The sequence below is a fragment of the Mixophyes fleayi genome, chromosome 3 (assembly GCF_038048845.1).
Source record: "Mixophyes fleayi isolate aMixFle1 chromosome 3, aMixFle1.hap1, whole genome shotgun sequence".
NCBI lineage: Eukaryota > Metazoa > Chordata > Amphibia > Anura > Limnodynastidae > Mixophyes > Mixophyes fleayi.
The window spans coordinates 243,016,234-243,039,032 of NC_134404.1; the positions used below are offsets into that span (position 1 = coordinate 243,016,234).

Below are 22,799 nucleotides of genomic sequence, written 5' to 3' on the forward strand. Positions count from 1 at the left end.
GTCCTGAGTATGAGGGCCCCTTATCATTCAGGAAATTTGGCCATTGTCTCTACCCCGCCTGATAAGTTTGTCTTATTGCAGAGGCCAGGGCTCGCTCCACCAATCATGTTACTTGAACTGGGTGGTGATACTCATTATACTGACCCTTAAAATGGCGACAAGTGCAATAACGATAAAATAAACCCGATTGCAATAATGACGATATACACAAAATGCACCCTTACTATTAATGAGAGAGAGAGAGAGAGAGAGAGAGAGAGAGAGAGAGAGAGAGAGAGAGAGAGAGAGAGAGAGAGAGAGAGAGAGAGAGAGAGAGAGAGAGGGGCTAGGGTCAATTTTTTTGATAGCAGCCAATTACCCTACTAGTATGTTTTTGGGGTGTGGGAGGAAACTGGTGCACCCAGAGGAAACCCATCAGTGTACACCGTTCACTAAGTTATACAATTGTTAAAATTCCAGACAATTATTGTCGCTCCCATCATCAGGAGTGTATGCCAAAACTGTGGACGTTTGCTATTCAAATCGAAGAAGTACTGTGTAGTCACCAATAATTGATAACCAGCAAGATGGGCGCCTGGTCCCGATGAGTGACAAATTGGGAGCGGAAGTTGTGCGTGTGAGCCGTCCCCCACATCGGCGGAAATTGAAGACAGGAAGTCGGAAGCGTCTTATCGCCATATTGGCAGTGAGACAGCAGTGGAGACATCGCCGGCTTTGAAAGTGTGTTATAGTTGTTACGAAATGTATCTGTCCGCCGATTCCCAATCTGGTCAGCAGCTGTACAAGGGCATGGACTATCATTACACCGGCCCGGTGCAACAGCGATTCAATCCCTACACCTTCAATGGAGGGTAAGAGATTTACCACAGCATTATAGCGGTGGATCTCCGGTAAATCGAAGCGCCATAACATTCCCTAATACCTCGCAGAGGGCCGTTGCCTACCCATGGTGTAGGTGGACTCGTTTGCGAACACAGGAAAGGTCCTTTATCAGGGTTGTCTTTTACATAAGGATTAAATGTTGATGTTTATTGCTCTATTATAATTAAGTGCTGTTAAAATATGTATAACCTTTTAGTAGCCGTAAAGGTGGTAATTTCTAATGTCACAACTTCAGTGTTAATTTTAATAATATTTATAAGGTGTAACACAAACCCTTAAATTGTTACAGCTATTAGAAGTAACTTCGGAGATCAGTGATCTGTAAAATAATTTGGCCCACGGTTTCGTGACTTTATATTGTAACCTATCGAATTTAGAGGAATTATACTATATGTAATTAAAACGTAATGTTTCAAGCTATAAAAGATACGTTTGTCCTTTTACCATGTACAGGACAGTATTTAAGTTAATTTCACTTTCATTTTGAATATTTGTTTACCTTATTGTATGCAATGCACTATAATATCTTTAGTGTAGAGCATATTTTATGCTGGATTAATTGTTCATTTGTAGCACCAGGGTTTTTTTTTCTGTTTAGCTATCTGTTTACTGTGATCCTGATAGCTAAAATTATGAGATGTAGCGAAACAAAAAAAAAACTTGTGTTGCACTTTGTTTTGTATTTGTGTTTTTTCTCTAAAAGACCACTAACAAAATGGGTACAAGTATTTTATACTAGATGTAATTGTTTTAGATCAACTACATAATTTTATATTGTTTTTTTTAAATCAGTTTCTTGAAATCATCACCATTTATCTATATAGCGCCACTGATTCCGCAGCTCTGTACTTATTCACATCAGTCCCTGCCCCATTGGAGCTTAGTCTAAATTCCCTAATGTATACACACATACAGAGAGAGAGACTTGGGTCAATTTTGATAGCAGCCAATTAACCTACTAGTATCTTCTTTGAGTGTGGGAGGAAACCCATGCGAACAAGGGGAGAACATACAAACTCCACACAGATAAGGCCATGGTCGGGAATTGAACTCATGACCACAGTGCTGCGAGGCAGAAGTGCTACCCCATTAAAACAAGTGGACAGATAAAAAATGTTGACTTTTATGCTTCGTTTTCTGTAATAGACATGTACTTTTATGCATTTTTTTTTTGTTTAGTAAATTTGTGTTTCAATGTAAATATAGCAATATTATAAATCTGTAACATTCATGTGCTGTATTTCTGTTAACTGTTTGTGGTCCAAAAAGCATTAGGAATAAAGCTTGCTGGGAAGCACAAAAGTCTTTTTTCGGTGGCTGCAGATTTACAGCCCTGTACTAAAGCATACATTTTGTGTTATGTAGCCAAAATTGTATTATTATCTCTTATTTTTCTTTCCTTCCCAGTACTGTGCTTGCTCTCGCGGGTGAAGATTTTGCACTTGTTGCATCAGATAGTAGACTGAGTGAAGGTTATTCAATCCACAGCAGGGACACTCCAAAATGCTACAAATTGTAAGTTACAGTATATGTGGAACTTTTTACCTTTTTACTAACCCTAAAATTATGTAGTAGTAGTATACAGAATAACTTTTTATGCAAATAAATAACAAAATAAATGCCAGCTCTGTAGTTGCTGAAAAATATATGCTGCTCAATCAATGTATTTCTAAACAGCACATTGTCAAAGTGGTTAGCATTACTGGCTATTAGCGCTGGGATCATGAGCTCCATTATGATCAAGGCTCTATTTGTGTAGAGATGTGCCTGAGGGGTCCTTGATGGTAATTTTAGAAGGGCCTAGAATTTTAGGGAAATAACAATTGCTGGTCAGCAATTTACACTGAAAATGAAACAAATGAACAAAAAGGGGTATATTTATTATCTACCATTTTTTTGCCACAATCATTTTTATTGCTTATCGTAGTAAGGAATATAAGATTGTGAGTTTATTAAAAGTGATCTGCTGTGACGGCAGTCACAATAAACTGCTTTCCCGGCAAACACACATTTTAGCTATGTCTTATTTCTTTTTATGGTCACTATTGCAAAGTGGCCCCTTTGCATTAGTGACCAGAGGGGAGAGCAGGCAAGATGTGGTGAGGGACCCAAAGATCCCTTTACCGCAATGCTCTCCCCATAGGCTTTAATGGTTTCGCCATCCTCAGGTGGCTTAACCATTGAAGCCTATGGGGACTGCTTTTGCGTTCAAAGAGACAGCAGCAGATATCTGCTGAGATGCCCTAGTATTGTACACAATCATTAAATATGCGTTTATCCTTCTAAATCTGTTTTTGGGGGATTTTAATGAAGTTTGATTAATAGGCCCAAAGAAACAGTCCAAAGTAAGAATAAGAAGATACATAACAGAAATTAAAGGGATTCAAAATATTCATGTACGAGTTTAGTTAGCTGCATTCACTAGAGCACGTTTATAAATGGACTATAGTAGTTACAGCAGGTAATCCAAGATGTTCTCTTACAGTGTTCAAGTGATGCTTTTATGCGCAGACCACAGTGTCTGAGTGAACAGATTGATTGTGATGGAAAAAGTAAAGTTCTTGATATCCTTAAAGCTCTTTAAAATAGAGAGCTGGGCTATCATAGTTATTTAATATGTCAAATCTAAGACAAATATTGGAAGTTTCTTGCAGGATCGATTTTTAAAAGCGTAAATAGGATTTGTGCATATTTATTTTTCTCTTGCGTATCATTGGGGGGATGCTGCAATAAATTGAGGTATAGTAGGTGGAATAGGAGCTAGGGCACTTTATATCTTAAACTGAAGGACAGCTCCTCACCTACTATGCCCCTCCCATGGGAGCCATCTTCAGTTTTAGTAAAGTGCTTCAGGAGTAGGGTTTCTTTTTAAGGCCTCTTGTGCTGTATTATATATCTTTCATATGTTTTTTGAATTTATTTTTTTATTCTGACTTTTCAGGGATGCATCCCTAGGAGTGAAATGCCTGTCAGCCACTTTCACCCTGTCTCTCTGATCGTGGCAAAGTAGCTGATAGACTTCCTTTTACCCTGCAGCCTAACAGCTCTTCGTGATCGGCACCCACAGAGCTCAAAAAAGCAGCAGACTGTGCGTCCCTTAGTAACGAGCATTACCAGAGGAGTCTAGTTAAATAGAAGAGGTCTCATACTTTAATTTCAGGTCTGTTTTATACTTTGCTGCACCATGTCTAAAACAGAGCCTTTCTTTAGACACAGGAGTCTGTACAAGTTTACAACTTGTGCCAAATATACTGCAAAATTTATATTATGGCATATGGTACCAGCCTTTCAGAGGTGTTAATCTCGTTTCAGTGCCTTACTTCCTGTTTCATACAGTGTAGTAGGTGCATATTTGTGTTGAGATCAAAATTGTACTGTACCCAGTACTGAGTTTACCAAGAGTGTGATGCATCAGTATGTGCATATGATCCCTGCTGTATCTTCTGTATTTTCCCTACGGGTTGTGGAAAATACTTTCAAGGCCTACGGGTCCACTGGAAGGTCTATTATCTGTACCAGAGGTGGTTGTTATTTATTTTGTAAACAAGCTGGCAGGTGTTGCTACAGCAGTTCTTTCTTATCTCCGAGAAAAGCTTGCGTAACCATAGTGACAGAGTGGTGAGTAGATCTCTACAGATAGTATAGAGGACCTCTAATACATACACGATCCACAGGAAAGTCTGTAAACTCTTAAGGGGGAGGCTACAGTTCTCTGTGGGGAAACTACTTATCTTCAGGGAGTGCCAGGATTTGTGGCACTTATTGTCTGCAGCTTCTAGTTGTTTTATAGCTTGTTTCTTATTTAATCGGTGCAGATATGACCCCTCATTATGTACAGTTTTTGCAGACCATAGGAAGCTGGGGTCTGTACTAGATAATTCCGTTTTTCTTTCCAAGACTTAGTAGTCCACTAGAAAATTGGTGCAACCCTAGACTGTTGGACCAGTTGGAAAACAAACCTGCTGCTGATATCCTTCTCAGTGGAAAATACTTTGTAGCCTTTGCAACAGAGTGAGGCGTAGGGTGGTTTTCCTTAGAGAGAAGCCATTTTTCATTCACTTGTGTTCTTCTCCTGTTCTATGCTCCCACTTCTGAAGTTGTTGCTCGCTGGATGAGTTGTACCGTTGTACTTTTTTTTTTCTTTTTCTCTCTTTCTACTCCACACGTTCCTACTTGTTTAGACTTGAGTAATGTGTGTGTGACTCTATACATAGTGACCAGATTGTCTGTTTTACCATAATTTCTCGACATAACACTGAAGTCTTGGAATTTTTATATTGGTTTAAGGGTGGAGTCTTCCATTCTTTTCTTCTCGGGTGTTTTTCCCACTAAAGTTTTAGGATACCTTGCAATGCGGACAAAGGGGCTTCCAAGCGTACATAGGGCCGCAGGAAGCTCTGTGCAGCTCTCTGAGTGCCATGTGTAATTCTCCTTATCTTTGCGGCAGTCTGACTCAGGATGCCCTTGTGTAGAATGAGATAAGGAGGTCTGTGATGTGTGCTTACAGCGACTCCATCAGGGTCTATTCAGAAACCGGCTTGCGTTAAGTCGCTAATGACATCCACAGCCAATCTCACTTTAGTGCGATCTTTGACACGAGGTAGGGTGTACCTTTTTTCCTTGTAAATAATATTCACACATGGAAGCAATCCATAAGATATAAAAACAGCGCTGAGACCTAAAGTTAAGCCTAGTATTGAATCCACGTTGGTATAATTAAAACAGTTTATTAAATATAAACATGTAACAATCCAATACACAACATATAAATAACGAAATATCAGTGCACTGATACCAAATTCCACTCTGCTACAAACTGCAAGCACAATATGGAGTGGGAGGTTAGGAGTCTGTAGTATAAAAAGCGTAAATAATCACTCATTAAAATGAATAAGGATGTAGTGATTCTAAGACCCAAAAGTCCTTCCAATGTTGAAAAGGATTTAGTTAATTAAATCCTGATAGATGTATAGATAGGATGGTTCCTCATACCATATTAGTAATTCAAAATGTACCACATTTATATGTGGTGCATTAGTATATATGATATTGTTCCTTTGAAATCATCACAGTTGTAGTCAATCAATTAACAATGCTTTCACTACACATCAGAGTGCGGGTTAGTAAATGATAATAAAGCTGCACCAAGAAAGTTCCAATTAATAGTATTATAGCAATAGAAGATAAAGTATAGTCTGTTACTTCCCTGGCCGTGTATCTGGTTCATCAGCCGCCCTTGGAGTAGATCACGGTATTAGATTCACGATATTAACACATGCTCATTAGGCGCTGGTTCACTGACCATATAGCTGGTTTTCTCCCCTTCTTTTCTCCCCTTATCTTTCAAGAATCAAATTGGGACGAGTTTGTACCAGGGTAGCTCCTCCTTCCGTCTTGCTAGCGCCAATATTACCCCGGGGAGAAGCCTCGCTCTGAGTCATTGCCGGTACCAAAAGACAACAAGAAAAGTTCCTTAAACCTGCACGTGGCAATGCACAATTGTTAAACCTCATTCAGGTCTCTAGGATGAGTACGGCTGTTCAGACTGGGTCAGCATATTTGGCCACCGCTTACCACATGGTTGGGCCTGAGCTGTGTTTTTCTAATAGTCCATACCATTTTGGTAGGAATAAACACAGGCATCTTGGATGCTGTCTGTTCCCCAGACAGGTACTGCGTTTGGCGGCCAGGTATGTTCCTGGGCAGCGAATGCTGGTTCTAATTGTTCTCTGATGTTTTAACGTTCTTAATGCTTAGTTTTTCTTTAGCTGTACCTTTAATGGAATACAGGTCTTTATAAGTGATCCAGTGACAATTAGTGACATAAATAACTTATTCATGGCTGGGTCATGTAGAAATAATTTATTGTAGAAATGTATTTCAATTAGTGGAGCAGGTACCAATGTATAGAATTGCAAATCCACATATCATGTTACATTGGGATGTGTTTTGTATGGAAATGTCTTGTTTGGGGTTGTAACTTTTCTTTGGGAATCCCCAAGTTAGCAATAGAATGGAGCGGATATGTTTTTTTAAAACTGTCTAGACAGGTAAACTCATGCTAATTAGCCCTGTTCACTCCTCAGTGACCAACAAGTTTGTTTAGCCTGTATACACAACAGGGGGCCGCTGCCTTCCTGTCTGGTGTGGCTGCATCTCAGATAATGCAAGCAGCAAGTTTTAGCAGGGTAGTGTAAATATAGTTAAATTTGCATTGCATGTAAATCTATGTTTGGGAAAACATTTTGTATCCTGATACTAAAAATAACTTGGACGGGGAGGATCGGGGTGGCGTTACTCCCTGTCAGGAGTTATGTCAGAACTGTATAAAAAGTTGGCTGTTTTAGCGTGTAATGTTCACACTGTACCTTTCTGGTTGTCACTAGTACCTTCAACTAGTGACTGTACCTCTCCTTATTAGGTCTCTGGAGCTAATAAAAACATAATTTTGCTTCAAGAACCTGCTTTGACGACTACTTACGCTGCTGTAAATTCCTGTGACCTACAGATTAGAACCAAATCTAATCTGTTCTCCAGTTGTTCGGAGGTAGACCCAGCATTCCAGTACCAATGTTTTGCCTGCTATCTATAGCTCTGGCCAGGGTGATAGGCTAGGGGGAAACCATCCACAGCAACCCTGATCTGCAGGCAAGAAGTCAGGTGTACCCTAGCAGTGAGAGTTACCCAGGAGGAAGCGGTGCTAGGTGCTGGTTAGGAGCCTAGTGGTAACAGCAGGCTCCTCCTATTGCAACAGGAGGGGCAGATTTTGGATAAAGAAAGGGGACGGTGGCAAAGTAAGCCCAGCCAGTCCCCAGCGACAACAGACAGGGTGACATAGGCGGTCCATCCTGTCACACCAATCCAACAATGCCCAGATTTCTGTCAGTCTGTTCTTTCAGGTGGATGAAGTTGCTCCCAAAAGTTGGTGTACACTGACCTGACAGGATGTTTGTTTCCTTACCTCCCTGGATGTGGTCGTTGTCTTTTTTCGCGTTCCCATAATGGAGGGGCTTCCTTGTCTAATGCTGTTGCAATGCATGATGGACCCAGAAAGTGTCAGGTTCGCCCTTTTTCGGCTTGCTACCATCCCCGTGGGTCTTCGCAGATTGTTATATCAGCTGAGGGCGTCCCCTGTCTTTGTTGAATGTAGAAATGGCAAAAAGCATTCTAGTTGTCTTACCAACATACTGTAGTTCGAAAGTGCAATGTAATACATATATAAAGTTCTTTATGCATACCACATCTCAATATTCAAAGAAATTTTAACTGAGGGAAACGTTTGCACACGTTATCAAGTGTTTGGTCTGATATTAATGATAGTAGGACATGTCATGTAAATTGCTTTATTTGTAATATATCTTATGATTACAAATTAATCTGAATTTGCATGACAATTGAAACAGGGATGAGTAAATGAATACTTTATGGCCACACCCTGTGAAAAAGAATAGCACTGAATTATTAAAAGCACTAAAAAGTTTACCCTGTGGTCTTGTGGAGGAAGACTAGTTTTCTTTATCTGTTACTGATAATTGTTGTGAAGTTTTTAGATTTAATTGATACTTATTGAATTGTCCAAAAAATATGCTTGTCATTATGGATTTAAAACATATATATAAAAAAAATGCTGCTTCTCAGTTGATTTCTTCCTTTGGAATCCATTTGTTCTGCTACACAGAATCTGGAGTCTATAGTAGGAGTGCATACTGTTTTATGATCTGTTTATTGTTCTTTTGGTTTTGATCACTGGGGGGAAAATTATCTTGTTTCCAGATTAAGTTGACACAACTATTGCATATATTGGATTCTTAGTGCTTAAAAAATGTTTATCAAGTTTTGCCCCCTTCTCTGACGATACTATCCAACTTCTTTTTCTTTTGGTAAAATTGGCTCAACGCCTCTACTTTCCAGTTCTACAGATACACTTATTGTGTTATTTGCGTACACTCATATCTGCTCATGCAGACTCTTCTTTCATATTCACTCTATTACTTAACTTGAGTGTTCATGTGCTTCTTGTTAATCATGTCTTTGAATGTTGTTTACTGTTGACTTCTAATAATATTGGGCTTTTGTTTTGAGTGGCAGCACACAGTGCCAAGTAGTGGCTCCAAAGGTAAATAAATGGGTATGGTACGGCATATCGATGCCGAGAAGAGCGATAAGACTCACCCGGACGTGACTATTCCGAAGGAGCTGGTTTCCGACCCTGAGCGATGACGACTTCTCTTCACCCCAACAGCAGCCACTGACGATTAAGCAAGAAGGCGGCTGCAGCTGATGATGTCATTGAGTATGCCGACGGGATTATCGCTGTTAAGTCGATGAGGTAAGTATGTACCCATGTACAATGTATTTTAGAAAGGATTATACATTGTATATGGGTACATACTTACCTCACCCCCTTAACAGCGATAATCCCGTCGGCATGCTCAATGATGTCATCAGCTGCAGCCGCCTTCTTGCTTCATTGTCATTGGCTGCTGTCGGGGTAACGAGGAGTCGTCATCGGGCAGGGTCGGAAACCAGCTCCTTCTGAATAGTCACGTCGGGGTAGTCAGCATCGATATGCTGACTACCACCGAAATAAGTTCCTGGGATGTATGAAAGGTGGGATAAATGCATGTGGTGCAAACATGGTATTATCATTGTATGCCACTAGTTGCATCTTGAATATATGATAGTTAGACACTTCACTGTAAGAAGCATATTGGAGAACTTGAGGGGTCTGAAGCTGGCATCCTCATTAATAGAATAGCTGGGTTAAATTATATAAAGATTTTTGCAAAACAGTTTTTTCTTTGAGGAAAAGGTAAGTTACAGGCAAGCCTAATTAAATAATATGCATAAACTTAAAAAGTAGAATGATTAGTTTTCGTACTCTAAACCATACAAAGGACAAGTAGTCATATATTGCGAATGGACTAAGATAAGTTGCACCATTAGCATAGGAAGGGGTTACTTACTGTAAGGAATTACTTTCTACTTGAGGCGGTAATGTCATGTATATTTTTTTTATTTTTGTATGCAAATTTACTGTCTAGTAATACTTTGTAGAAGACCTTATAGATATAGTTAACACTAGAGGTATTGTTCTTTATATTCAATCAAAATGATTAAAGTTTATAAAATATTGACCTTTTGTAGGGTTTTTTGTTTTAATATAAATGAAGTATAGAGCTGTGTTATGAGCAACAAGGTTAAACAATGAATTTTAAAGCACTTTTAATTTGTTTTATTCCTCCCTTTTAGGACAGAGAAAACAGTCATTGGGTGCAGTGGATTTCATGGAGACTGCCTCACACTGACCAAAATAATTGACGCTAGGTTAAAGGTAATTCATTAATCTGATATAATTATTCTCCTCTCACCCAGCTGGTGAAACCATCATTGTTTGCGTAGGAATGATTTTACTATTACTAGTCTGTCTGCTCATCTTAAACACTGAAATGTGCTATGTTAGACACCTAGCACATAGAATACGATCAGAGCTGACCATGCATAGTTCCCTAAAAATTATTGGACAGTAAAACAATTCTCAAATAGGGTCACATTTATCAATGTTCACATAAAGTGAAAAATAGTTTTCAATCCTTATCACAATGATAAGGATTGAACTATTTCTCAAATTTATGTACAACCCAGCACAGAAACAGCATTTCCGATAAACTGCTGTCTGTGATAAAAAAAAAAATCATACTTACCCCGCCTCTTCGGAACGCTCTGTCTCCGGATCTCCTCTTCGTCCTCTTTACTTTTCTTCTTACAGCAATTGTGCATGTGCAGTTCGATTTATGATAATGTACGCCAGCTTCAGCATTAACATGTCAAGTTTCCGAAAAAAATGTTTTTTCTCTCTCCTACCACTGGTGGACACTGCCAGACATTGGGGTATAGTAGTGGGATTGGGAGTTTAGGCACTAAAAACTCTTTGATTTTTACTCCCCTCCTCTGCTATGCCCCTCCTCTCCTAGATACCTCAGTTTTTTTTTTTTTTAGTGCCAGTTTAGTATAGGCTCCTGCCTATGTTATTTAGTGAGTGTTTCACGTTTTTATTTTATTTTTTCGTAAGGGTGCTTCGCGGGGATCAATCCTAAGTCCCAGAGAGGGTGAATAGTCCTGGGCTTCCTTCACCCTGATCCCCGCGCAGGGTAAGAAGTGGCTGATGCCCGGGTCTTCCTTCACCAGTCTTGCCGGTAGTTCATCCCCTAGAAACGAGCTGTTAGCTGTTGATAGCGCCATTAGGGCTTTAGGTGCCCACGGAGGTAGACCTCTTCAGCGGGCCACAGAGATAGGTCGCGCGGGGGAGATCCAGGATCCATCTCACCCCGCCGACAGACTAGCCGGCAAGACTCCTCCTCCATACCCCCACCTCCCCTGACAACGAGCAGCGGAGATCCGTTAGCGCTACCTCTATTCTAGAGAGCGGCGCTGCAGGAGGAGGGCAGAGACGCACACGCTACCTGGGCACTGTAACAAGCGTGTTGTGGAGAGATTTACCGAACAGCTCATCTATAATATAGCTGTCGGTACTTAGAGAGGAGCAGACATTTTTTTGATGAAGGCGGAGCTGGAGGAGGACCTTTGTTTCCCGCACTTCTCAGGATCCTGCACAGCGGAGTCGCCGTCTTTAGCTCACACCGAGCAGCTGCATGTCGCTTCCCATAAACATATTGGAGTTGAGAGCTGTGCTCAAGACTCTGTTAAAAGCTCAGTGGTTTCTGGAAGGAAAACACCTGCAGATACAGTCAGAAAATGCCACGGCTGTGGCTTACTTGAATCATCAAGGAGGAACTCGCAGCAAGGCAGTCATGCAAGAGGCTGCCAAGATTCTAATCTGGGCGGAACATCATGTTCCCCAGATATCGGCGGTATATATCCCGGGAGTGGACAACTGGGAAGCCGATTTCCTAAGCAGGGAGAAAGTTCATCCAGGGGAGTGGTCCCTGTGCAAAGAGGTATTCGCTCTTCTAGTTCAGAGATGGGGTCTACCAGAAATAGACCTCATGGCTTCCAGACTGAATTGTCGGGTCCCTCGGTATTGTGCAAAGTCCCGGGACCCTCGAGCATACGCAGCAGAAGCCGTGGCGCTTCAGGCTGGTGTATCTGTTCCCACCTTTTCCGATGCTGTCTCGCGTTCTGAAAAAGCTAAAAAGAGAACGCGTTCAGGCAATCTTGGTAGTCCCTCATTGGCCTCGCAGGGCGTGTTTCTCAGACATTCTGGGAATGTCAGCAGATCAGCCGTTTCGTCTGCCCATGCGCACAGACCTGCTAGTTCAGGGCCCTCTTCATTATCTCGATTTAGATCGGCTGGCTTTGACGGCGTGGCTACTGAATCCTTAGTTTTTAAGGCTAAGGGTTTTTCGTCACGAGTTATTGCCACCATGATTAGGGCAAGAAAGTCCTCTTCTGCGGCTATTTATCATAGGATCTGTTAGGTTTATATCCTTTGGTGTGAATCCAAGGGTTTCCATACTTCCAGGTTTAGCCTGTCTAGACTGTTGGCTTTTTTGCAGGAGGGCCTGGATAAGGGACTCAGACTGGGTTCCCTTAAAGTTCAGGTGTCTGCACTGTCAATTTATTTTCAGCGAAAATTGGCACTTCTGAGTGAGGTCAAGGAGTCCTTCATATTCAACCCCCATTTTCTCATCCGGTAGAACCTTGGGACTTGAATTTAGTGTTGAGGGCTCTGTCTTCCTCCATTCGAGCCCCTTCATACCGCAGAATTGCACCATCTGTCTTGGAAGACGTTTTTTTTTCTAGCTATATCTTCAGCTAGGAGGGTGTCGGAATTGGCAGCAATCTCCATTAGTTCTCCATTTTTGGTGTTTCATGAAGATAGAGCGGTGTTACGTACTAAACCTTCCTTTGTTCCAAAGGTAGTGTCTAGGTTCCATCTCAACCAGGAGATTGTGGTTCCGGCATTTCGTCCGGATTTGTCGTCTTCAACTGACTCTGATTACGATCTTCATCTACTGGATGTGGTTAGGGCTCTCCGGTGCTATGTGGACCGCACAGCCTCTACTCGTAAAACAAAGGATCTGTTTGTTTTATACAACGTCAAGAAGCGTGGTTGGCCGGCGTCTAAACAGACTATTGCTCGGTGGATTACTTCCACTATTAGTCTGGCTTATGTCCGAGCTTCTCGGCCAGTTCCTCAGACGCTTAGGGCTCACGGGGCTTCGGCTGAACAACTGTGCAAAGCGGCCACTTGGACGTCTGTTCAAACTTTTGTAAAGTTTTACAGATTGCAGGCTTTCGCATCTTCTGAGCTTTGGCAGGAAAGTGTTACATGCAGCCGCTCCAGAGCATTCCCTCCCATGAGGCTGCTTTGGTATGTCCCCAATGTCTGGCAGTGTCCCCCAGTGGTAGAGAGAAAAGAGGATTTTTACTTACTGTAAAATCTATTTCTCTTTCTCCACGAGGGGAAACTGCGCTCCCTCCCTTGCTCTGTAGACGATCTGATTATGAATGTTTTTGATTTACATTCTTCTGCCCTTTGGGCAGCTCCTTATAGTACACTTGGTTAGTCAAAACTGAGGTATCTAGGAGAGGAGGGGCATAGCAGAGGAGGGGAGTAAAAATCAAAGAGTTTTTAGTGCCTAAACTCCCAATCCCACTACTATACCCCAATGTCTGGCAGTGTCCCCCAGTGGAGAAAGAGAAATAGATTTTACGGTAAGTAAAAATTCTCTTTTTCGGAACTTGTTAGATTGTGGCCGGGAGCAGTCGCCATACTGTAGAATGGTGACTGCTCCCAAAAACGAAAAGGAATGCAAAGCAGCAGATAGCGATGCACCCTGCTTAAATATGCGGGACACAGAGGGACCTGGATTTCACGGTAAGTGCACGATAGTGCACTATCATTATTTGTTAAATATGCCCCATAGAGAGCCAAACAGAGTTGTAGAAAAAATAGCCAAACAGTCACATAGGTGTACAGTATGTATACATATATTGATAAATAAAATGGAGAGGTCTACAACTGGATCAAAGTGCCTTAAACATAAATTCTCAACAAAAATATAATTATAGGGTACCATCCCTTCCTTCAACTCCGCTGATGTCTGTTGTGTAGACCCCTCTCAATTTTCTATACTGCAGGAATTTAGGAGCTTCCACGCATCTTGTGTTGCGCACATATTGGATGGTGGCCCTACGATCTACTTGGCTCTTTTAAAAAAGGTGTTGAATTTGAATTATTTTCCTACTATTAATCAGGCTGTGGGTGTGGTCTCCAAATCATTCAGACATTGGATTCACGTGCTGCTAGGAGGATGTTGTGGACCTCCTTTTTAAAATTGCATCTGGAAACCTGTAGTTTAGGGTGTCAGACACCTGATGAATACAATTTTTGCCCTACTTAGAAGCTGGAAATGTACTTTGAGCAAGTAAAGTCACTATTGATATGTATAGCAAAGGCTGAGCTGAGCTGGATAATATATATCAAATAAATTGAGTGTTTATACTTGATTGAATATCACCACTGTGCTCTTTCACTTCTATGCAACAGGTTGCCATGTTAGGAGAAAAGTGCTTCTTTAACTAAACAAACAGGCAATTACACTGCTAAGCAGACTTGATTTGCAAAAATGCACAGCATGGGGATTAGTTAATTATACACAGGGGCAGGACCCTTGATGTCTCAGAAACTGAGTTTCAAGTTAATTTGAAATTATGGTGTAAAAGAGGCCAAGTTGTACTCCAGTTCTGTACGAGATCCATTAGGGCACTGTCCTAAAGATGTGCAAGGGATTACAGATTTATTTAGTAGAATGGGTGACCATAGAAGGATAATACATGACTTTGTAGTAATACATTCTTTAACAGACCTGAAGTTGAATGTCAGGGAAAAAATGACATTTTCAGATATGTAGCATCAGAGTTAACACATGACTTCATTCTGGATTGTAGTGGTCTTTTCACCCTTTACTAAAGTTTTGTATCAGACAAGTTCAAAGCTTGTAATCAACTCTGCTCCTTCTGTACACCACTAGTTTGTTTATACACACTTCCAGTAAATGTAAAAAAGATATACAGAGATGAAATTCGTTTTTGGCATGGAGATTGATATTATGTATGAGGCTCTAGGTTATACTATACGACTCCTTGGAGCCTTTGAATTAGACAATCGTTTCCTAATGCCCGAACATCTGGTTTTCATTATGTGCATTTTTGTTCTTTTTAAAACAAAACCATACATTTTTCCATTTTAAATTTCCTCTTAATATTTCATTAGATGTAATTGAATCTATTCTAATCATAATGAGAACTTTTTTTTTTTTTTTTTCAGATGTACAAGCATTCAAACAACAAGACTATGACTAGTGGTGCAATAGCGGCAATGCTTTCGACAATTCTCTACTCAAGACGCTTCTTTCCTTACTATGTATACAATATCATTGGAGGCCTTGATGAAGAAGGTGAATTTCTCAGTTTTACATTCAATGAAAAATAAATTCTAACTTTCAGACGTATTTTGAGCAGCACACACCAGATTAAATATAACCTAAAACTAGTTGTTTATAGTTATCTACAGCATGTTTTTCCCACTTGCACCTATTTTTTTGAAACCCAAACTGTCAACACATCCAAGTAGTAGTATCATTAAAATACACCTTTTAAATATGTAGTTAATTGAGAATTACTAATTGGATAATATCAACAGGGGGATTTAAATTTAAACAATAAGCAAAACTAGGCTGTTATGGCACCAAACATTACATCTATAATGTTTTATACTGCTGTGTCTCTCCTCTTCTACAGACAGGAGGCCACCATTATAGATGGAACCAGCATATACAAGAACAGTCTATAAATTCATGAGCACTCAGTAACATCACAAAGTGTTTCAACATTTTCTTGTGAATTGATAGGCTACCTCCTCTTTTTATTTGTTTATTTTCCAATTGTTCATAGTGAATAGTTTCGCTGAGTTTTCAAGAATATAGCTCAAATTGGCTGCTTCGGTTATGTGTATGTTGTGCTCTTCAAAACTTTCAGTAATGCCTTGCTGCTGTACATCCAGTATCAGGAGGGGTGGGTGGTGCCTTGTGCCCCTCCAGAGGAGTAGTAGTAATAGTATTCTCTTACTTTCGAAAAAATATTTATTAAAAAAAAACCCTAAAAGAACAACCACAGGCTATGGACACAGACATACATGCAGGTACATGGAGAGACAGTTCATAGGGATGGGTAAATGGGGGAGTGGGAAAAGTCGCACAAGCGGTGAGTTGAGTGTTTGTACCCTTCAAGTATTGTAGTTAAATTGGGATACTCCTCAATTTATATTTTAAGGGGTGCATCAAACCTTATTAATATTAGAGAAAAAAGGGAAGAGGAAAGGAGGTCGATGAGACGCACTGAACACTCCATGGATATAATAATAATGTGGGGCAACTAGGATTGGATATGTTAAAACGTAACTTTTATTATCATGAATTCCTAAAAGCAGCGAAATCTTCAAAAATTAAAACAATTAACGTGAAATTGTGATTCTAAAAGCTGGTCACATCTCTTGAATCTCTAAACATCCACCCATAATATTGAAGCAGATAAATAACTTATTATCCACACTCTAATAATTCTTGTAATTATTCTCTGTGGAGTGTAAATGTAGTCCACAAATATAAGATTGATTTGTGGCCAGCGTGTGTAGGACAAGGTAGTGTAGTGTTTGTTTTTCGTTTTTTATTTTATCCAAGAGGGCTTATGGCTTTCCTCTGTGCTGACTGCTAAGTGCAGTTCCAGCCGAGCAGGTCTGGGACAAGAGTCTCCCCCCTCAAAGTAGTGTGGATACTGGACTCCCGGCGGTTGTGCACGGAGGCACTCGCAGCAGCAGTGCGCTTCCGGCAACGCTATTCTTCATCCAAGCTCACCTGTTAGGATGGAAACAGGTGTTCTAATAGTTGTGTTATAGGACGGCTTGGGAAGTTACAAGAGACACTGAGGAAGAGGAGGTGCTGACTTATATAGGGCCCAGTTGGGGCAAAATCTTTTCTAACCCATGTAAGGGCTGCCGAAGCGTATGTCAAGGAAATTAACAGTGAGTATAATTCTCAATTTTCTAATTCTGTTCTACTTTAAGTAGAATGGGGAGTTGATTCACAAATCTGGAGAAAGAATACTTGTGAAGGAGATTATTCTAGGATATGCAGTGTGTATGGCTGGGTCCTCCGATTAAATTTCCTCTTACTTGCTTTTTTTTATGAGAAAAGGTTATCAGATGTACTGTTTACACAATCTCCTCAGCCTAAGCGGTCTGTTCCAATTGCCTGCAAAACCTTAATTTCTTTTCTCCCCTTATCTCTCAAGAATCAAATTGGGACAAGTTTGTACCAGGGTAGCTCCTCCTTCCGTCTTGCTAGCTCCAATATTACCCCGGGGAGAAGCCTCGCTCTGAGTCATTGCCGGTACCAAAAGACAACAAGAAAAGTTCCTTAAACCTGCACGTGGCAATGCACAATTGTTTAACCATGGAGTGTTCAGTGCGTCTCATCGACCTCCTTTCCTCTTCCCTTTTTTCTCTAACATGGAGAGACAGGACAGATACTTTACATACACAGACGAGATTAAGACAGACATATAGCCGCAACAGACTTACAGGACAAATCAAATTTACGCAGACCAAAATTACATTTGGACACACATAGAAACTAGCTAAGATAGACAGGTAAATGGACAAGAAATAGATGAAAAAATAAATGAAAAATTGTTTGATCTGCCTCGCTTCAGGGAACCTTCTTTCTCCAACTGCATTGCAAGGCTACATTCTGTACCCTTTGCTTCCTTGCCAGAGCAATGCTCTTTAGTAGCTGCTATAAAGTAACACGGTCCATTTTACTACCTTTCAGTGTCTCTGCTTTACTTCAAATGCATAGTTCTGGTTCCTAGGTAGGTTGTGAAGACCAAGCTCTTCTTTATTAAATGCAAATACTTAATGACTTGTAAATCTTGGTTTGAAACAAGCAGGAGCAGAGGAGTCTCATCTCAGGTTACTATGGAGGCAAGGGCAAATTAAAGCCAACTTGGCTTATTACTTGAGCCACTTGATGCCAAAGATAAACGGCAGATAGGTAACTGTAGTATATTTTTGACTGGTAGTTGTTGGTCCTGAGCTGCTTGTGACCACTCAATGTTCCCTTGAAGGAGCAGAATCCAATTGATTCAGATCCCGTCCCTCCCATTGCTACTGCATTCAACAGCATGAGAAAGCCAGGTAATCTGTGACAAATGTCTAACCTCGGGTCACATGAAAGCTGCTGTTAAATCCAGTTAGCAACAGCTACTCTCTCCCCCTCTAGAATAACAAAATTACAGCAAGTATTCTGCGTGCTGGTAATACATTTGTGAAAAAGGCATGAATTTTACACTGAGTGACAGCCTCTCCTAACTCTTCAAATGACCGAAGTCCCCCAACATTTGTCTTTTAATCTCTTTCATGCCTTCCCCCTTTCTCCTAAGTTTAATTGTGCACAAGGGGACATTGTATTCATTTGACAATGCAGCATGTCTGTTAGGAACCCCTCCAGCCGGCACAACACAACCCGGAATTTACTCTGCCAGTCAGGTGTTCACTGGAGCCCCTGATGGTGGGGACAGACTGGGCCGCAGACTGACAGAGGGTCGTGAAGTGTGTACCGGCTGGGGAGAACCCAGGCAAGCGGAGTGAGGTCCACGCAGAGGTCAAGGGCCGGCAGCAGACAACCGTAAACAAGCTGAGGTCAGGGGTCACAGGCGGATAGCAGAAACTGTAAACAGGCCAGAGATCAGGGTCACAGGGTACACAAGCGAAGTCAAATTCAAAGCCAAGGGTCAAACGCGGGAAATCGGTAGCGGTCTCAGAAGACTAGAACAGGAACAAGCAGGTCAGCAGACTGGAGCACAGAAGCTATAACCGGCAATGAGGCAGCAGACCTCATTGTCTTAAATACAACCAACAGCCAATCAGAACCTGCCCTTAGGCAGAGCCACACTTGCAGGTTAATTGCCAGACACTAAAAAGACTAATCAGGGCTTAGCCCTGAAATCACACTTGCAGGCTAATGCCTGCTAATTCAGCCACAGGCTGAATCTTGATTATCTGTCCCTAAAGCGCATGCGTGCCCGGCTGCTGGGACGTGGCGCTGAGGAGGCGGAGTTGGAGGGAAGTGACGTCATGGTGATGGCCGGGACGTTGGGGCAGACAGGAAGCGAGCCGCGGTGGCTGTGAGTACCGCCGCAGCTCGTGACAGTACCCCCCCTTGAGGAGAGGTTAAGGAACCCCGACATCCAGGTTTCCTTGGAAATTTTTTGAAGAATTCCTTCAGCTGTTTAGGAGCATGGAGTTGTCTCCGCGGAATCCAAGATTGTTCTTCTAACCCACGATTCCGCCACTGCACTAGGAAGTGCACCTGCCCTTGCACTTTTTTAGAATCCAGGATTTTCTGAACAACGTTTCTTCGTGGCTTGCTCGAAGACTGGGTTTGAGTTGGATAAAGTACTGGCTTCAATAGAGAACAATGGAATGTGTTGGGGATTCTGTAATGAGCCCGGAATTTTTAGCCTAAATGAAACAGAATTCACCTGCTTAATGATAAGGAATGGACCGATTAACTTAGGGCCCAACTTCTTGCAAGGTTGTCTGAGCTTAGTTTTTTGTACACAGCCACACTTTCTGGCCCACCTTGAAGGAGCAGATGGTACGGTGGCGATCTGAATTTTTATTTTGCGACAAATGAAGCTTGTTTCAAAGATCCCTGTACTTTCCTCCAGATAACTCTGAGATCCCTTGCAGTGGTACGGATCTCCTGGACACCTACTGGGTTGAGCGAATACAAGGAGTTAGATCTGGGGTGAAAACTATAATTGCAGAAAAACTGAGAAGTTTTAGAAGATGAATGGCAGGAATTATTACACGCAAATTCCGCCCAGGGTAACAATGAAGACCAATTATCATGGAACTCCGATGTGTAGCATCGTAAAAACTTCTCTAAGGACTGGTTAACCCTTTCGGTTTGTCCATTTGACTGAGGGTGGTATGCGGATGACAAACTGAGCTTGATTCCGAGAAGGGTACAGAAGGATCTCCAGAATTGCGCTATGAACTGAGAACCCCGATCGGAAACGATGTCAGTAGGGAGTCCATGGAGCCGGAAAATATGTTTAATGAATAAGATGGCCAAATCCCGAGCAGTAGGCAGTCTGGTTAATGGAATGAAATGTGACATCTTGGTGAACCGGTCTACCACGACCCAAATGGTATTGTGTCCTGCAGAAGGTGGTAGATCAACTATAAAGTCCAAGGACAAGTGGGTCCATGGTTTTGCAGGCGGTGCCAAAGGAACTAACTGACCTACTGGACGGATCCTAGGAACTTTGTTTCTAGCACAAACCTCACATGAGAGGACATGACTCTTGACGTCAGCAGACATTGATGGCCACCAGACTGTATGGGAAGGATTTCTAGCGTCTTGTGAATTCCAGGGTGTCCAGCAGCCCTACTGTTATGCGCCTCTGAAAGAACCGCCTTCCTTAAATGGACTGGAACAAAGAGACGTCGCTCCGGAGTAGTATCAGTGGCTAATCTCTGGAATCTCTGAAGTGTGATACTCGGATCTTGGGTTAACCCGGCATGGATTACAGAAGAGGGAATAATCGGCCCTGGAATTGTAGCTGGTAACGTGGTGGGCCGAGAAACTTCTGGACAGAGCATCTGCCCGGACATTTTTGGAACCTGGTCGGTAGGTGATCAGGAAATTAAACCGGGTAAAGAATAACGCCCACCGGGCCTGTCTGGGATTTAAACGTTTGGCTGACTGTATATATTGCAAGTTCTTGTGGTCGGTAATGAGAGATCTGATGTGAAGCACCCTCCAACCAATGCCGCCACTCCTCAAAGGCCCATTTGAGTGCCAATAGTTCTCAATTACCGACATCATAGTTGGCTTCCGCGGACAAGAACTGACGGGAGAAATAAGCACATGGGTGCAGACGATTAGTATGAGGATCCTTCTGCGATAGGATGGCACCAGCACCGATGTCCGAGGCATCGACCTCAAGAACAAATGTCCTAGCTGGATCCGGATGTCTTAGGACCTGAGCGGAGACAAAGGCCTTTTTCAGGCTCTCGAATGAGGCTACTGCTTTTGACGACCAATTAGTTGGATCCATTCCTTTACGGGTCAGAGCGACAATGGGAGCCACAATGTCAACAAAGTTGTGAATGAATCTCCTATAATAATTGGAGAAGCCCAGGAACCTCTGCACTTGCCTTAAGATTGTTGTGTTGCACCCAATCCACAATAGCCTGGACCTTAGCTGGATCCATGGAGAATCCCTCAGAAGAGATTACGTAACCTAAAAAGGATACCTTCTGCACCTCGAACTCACACTTTTCCAGCTTGGCGTAAAGGTGGTTCTCTCGCAATTTTTGTAGAACTTGTTTGACGTGAGTCTGATGTGCGGGCAAAGATCTGGAATAGATGAGGATATCATCTAAATAGACGACCACGAAACAACCAAGGAAGTCCCAAAGAACTTCATTGATCAGGTCCTGGAACACTGCAGGTGCATTGCTAAGGCCAAACGGCATTACCATATATTCGTAGTGTACAGAGTGCGTATTGAATGCCGTCTTCCACTCATCTCCCTCCTTGATACGGATGAGATTATACGCTCCACGAAGGTCGATTTTTGTGAAGACAGTAGCCCCTCTTAATTGATCAAATAATACGGAAATGAGCGGAAGAGGATAGGTGTTCTTAATTGTGATAAGATTCAGTCCCCGGTAATCTATACAGGGTCTTAGCCCTCCATCCTTTTTGGATACAAAGAAGCATCCTGCTCCTACGGGAGATATAGATGGCCTGATAAAGCCTTTCTCCAGGTTTTCATCGACGTATTCCTGCATGGATTTGGTTTCTGGAACAGAGAGGAAGTACAGACGCCCCTTAGGTAACTTGTAACCAGGAATCAGCTCGATGGCACAGTCGAAGTCACGGTGTGGTGGTAAGGTATCAGCAGCCTTCTTGGAGAACACATCCCAGAATTCATGATATTGTGAGGGAAGCTGCTCCGGAATAGACTGAATCATACGCAGAGGCAGTGACAAGCAAGACTGTGCAATAAGAACTCCACTGGACAATCTCTCCTTTCATCCAGTCCATGACAGGGTTATGACGGGAGAGCCATGGGTGGCCCAGGATCAAGGGAACCGACGAACAATCTATCAGGAAGAGAAGGTTATTGACTCTGAATGGAGAGCTCCGATCTTCAACTGTAGTGGCGGGGTCTCCCAGGAAGTCTTGCCACCAGGCAACGGACTTCCGTCTAAGCCACAGACAGTAATAACAGATTTGAGTTTTTACCATCGGAATTCCGGCAGAGCGGGCAAACCCGATGTCAAGGAAGTTGCCTGCAGCTCCGCTATCAATGAAGGCCGACAGGTCCACAGAGCGAGCACTGAAGGTGAGCCGTGGAAACAGGAATCAGAACAGATGGAGGAGAAGATGCCTCTTTCAGTTTTTCGCTCTTTAATTCTCCTCTCCATTTTAATGGAGAGGTGCATCAGATCCTCCAGTGAGGTAGGAGACGTATATTGCACCAAGGAGTCTTTGATTTGTTCCGACAGGCCTAAACGAAACTTACTGCGTAAGGCAGGGTCATTCCATCCACTATCAGGTGACCATCTACGGAATTCAGCGCAATATTCCTCTACCGACCGCCGGCCCTGTTTCAAGGCCCGTAGATGAGCTTCAGCAGAGGCCATTCGATTCGGGTCGTCATACAGTAGACCCAATGCCTCGAAGAAAGCATCTACTGACTGCATGGCAGGACTGGTCTGCGACAAGGAAAAGGCCCAAGACTGGGGGTCACCCTGTAGGAGGGAAATTTTAATCCCAACTCTTTGTTGCTCTGAACCGGAGGAGCGGGGTCTC

General features: G+C 42.2%; 1 protein-coding gene across 1 annotated transcript in view; it reads left to right on the plus strand.

The window, feature by feature from the left end:
* The first annotated feature begins 655 nt into the window (after nt 1–655).
* PSMB1 (proteasome 20S subunit beta 1) overlaps nt 656–22,799 on the plus strand; it is a 34,900-nt gene continuing 12,756 nt past the window's right edge. The window contains exons 1-4 of the mRNA XM_075203364.1: nt 656–851; nt 2,290–2,397; nt 10,135–10,216; nt 15,176–15,305. Coding sequence (XP_075059465.1) covers nt 742–851; nt 2,290–2,397; nt 10,135–10,216; nt 15,176–15,305 — 430 coding nt within the window. The 5' untranslated portion in view covers nt 656–741. The remainder of the gene's footprint in view (nt 852–2,289; nt 2,398–10,134; nt 10,217–15,175; nt 15,306–22,799) is intronic.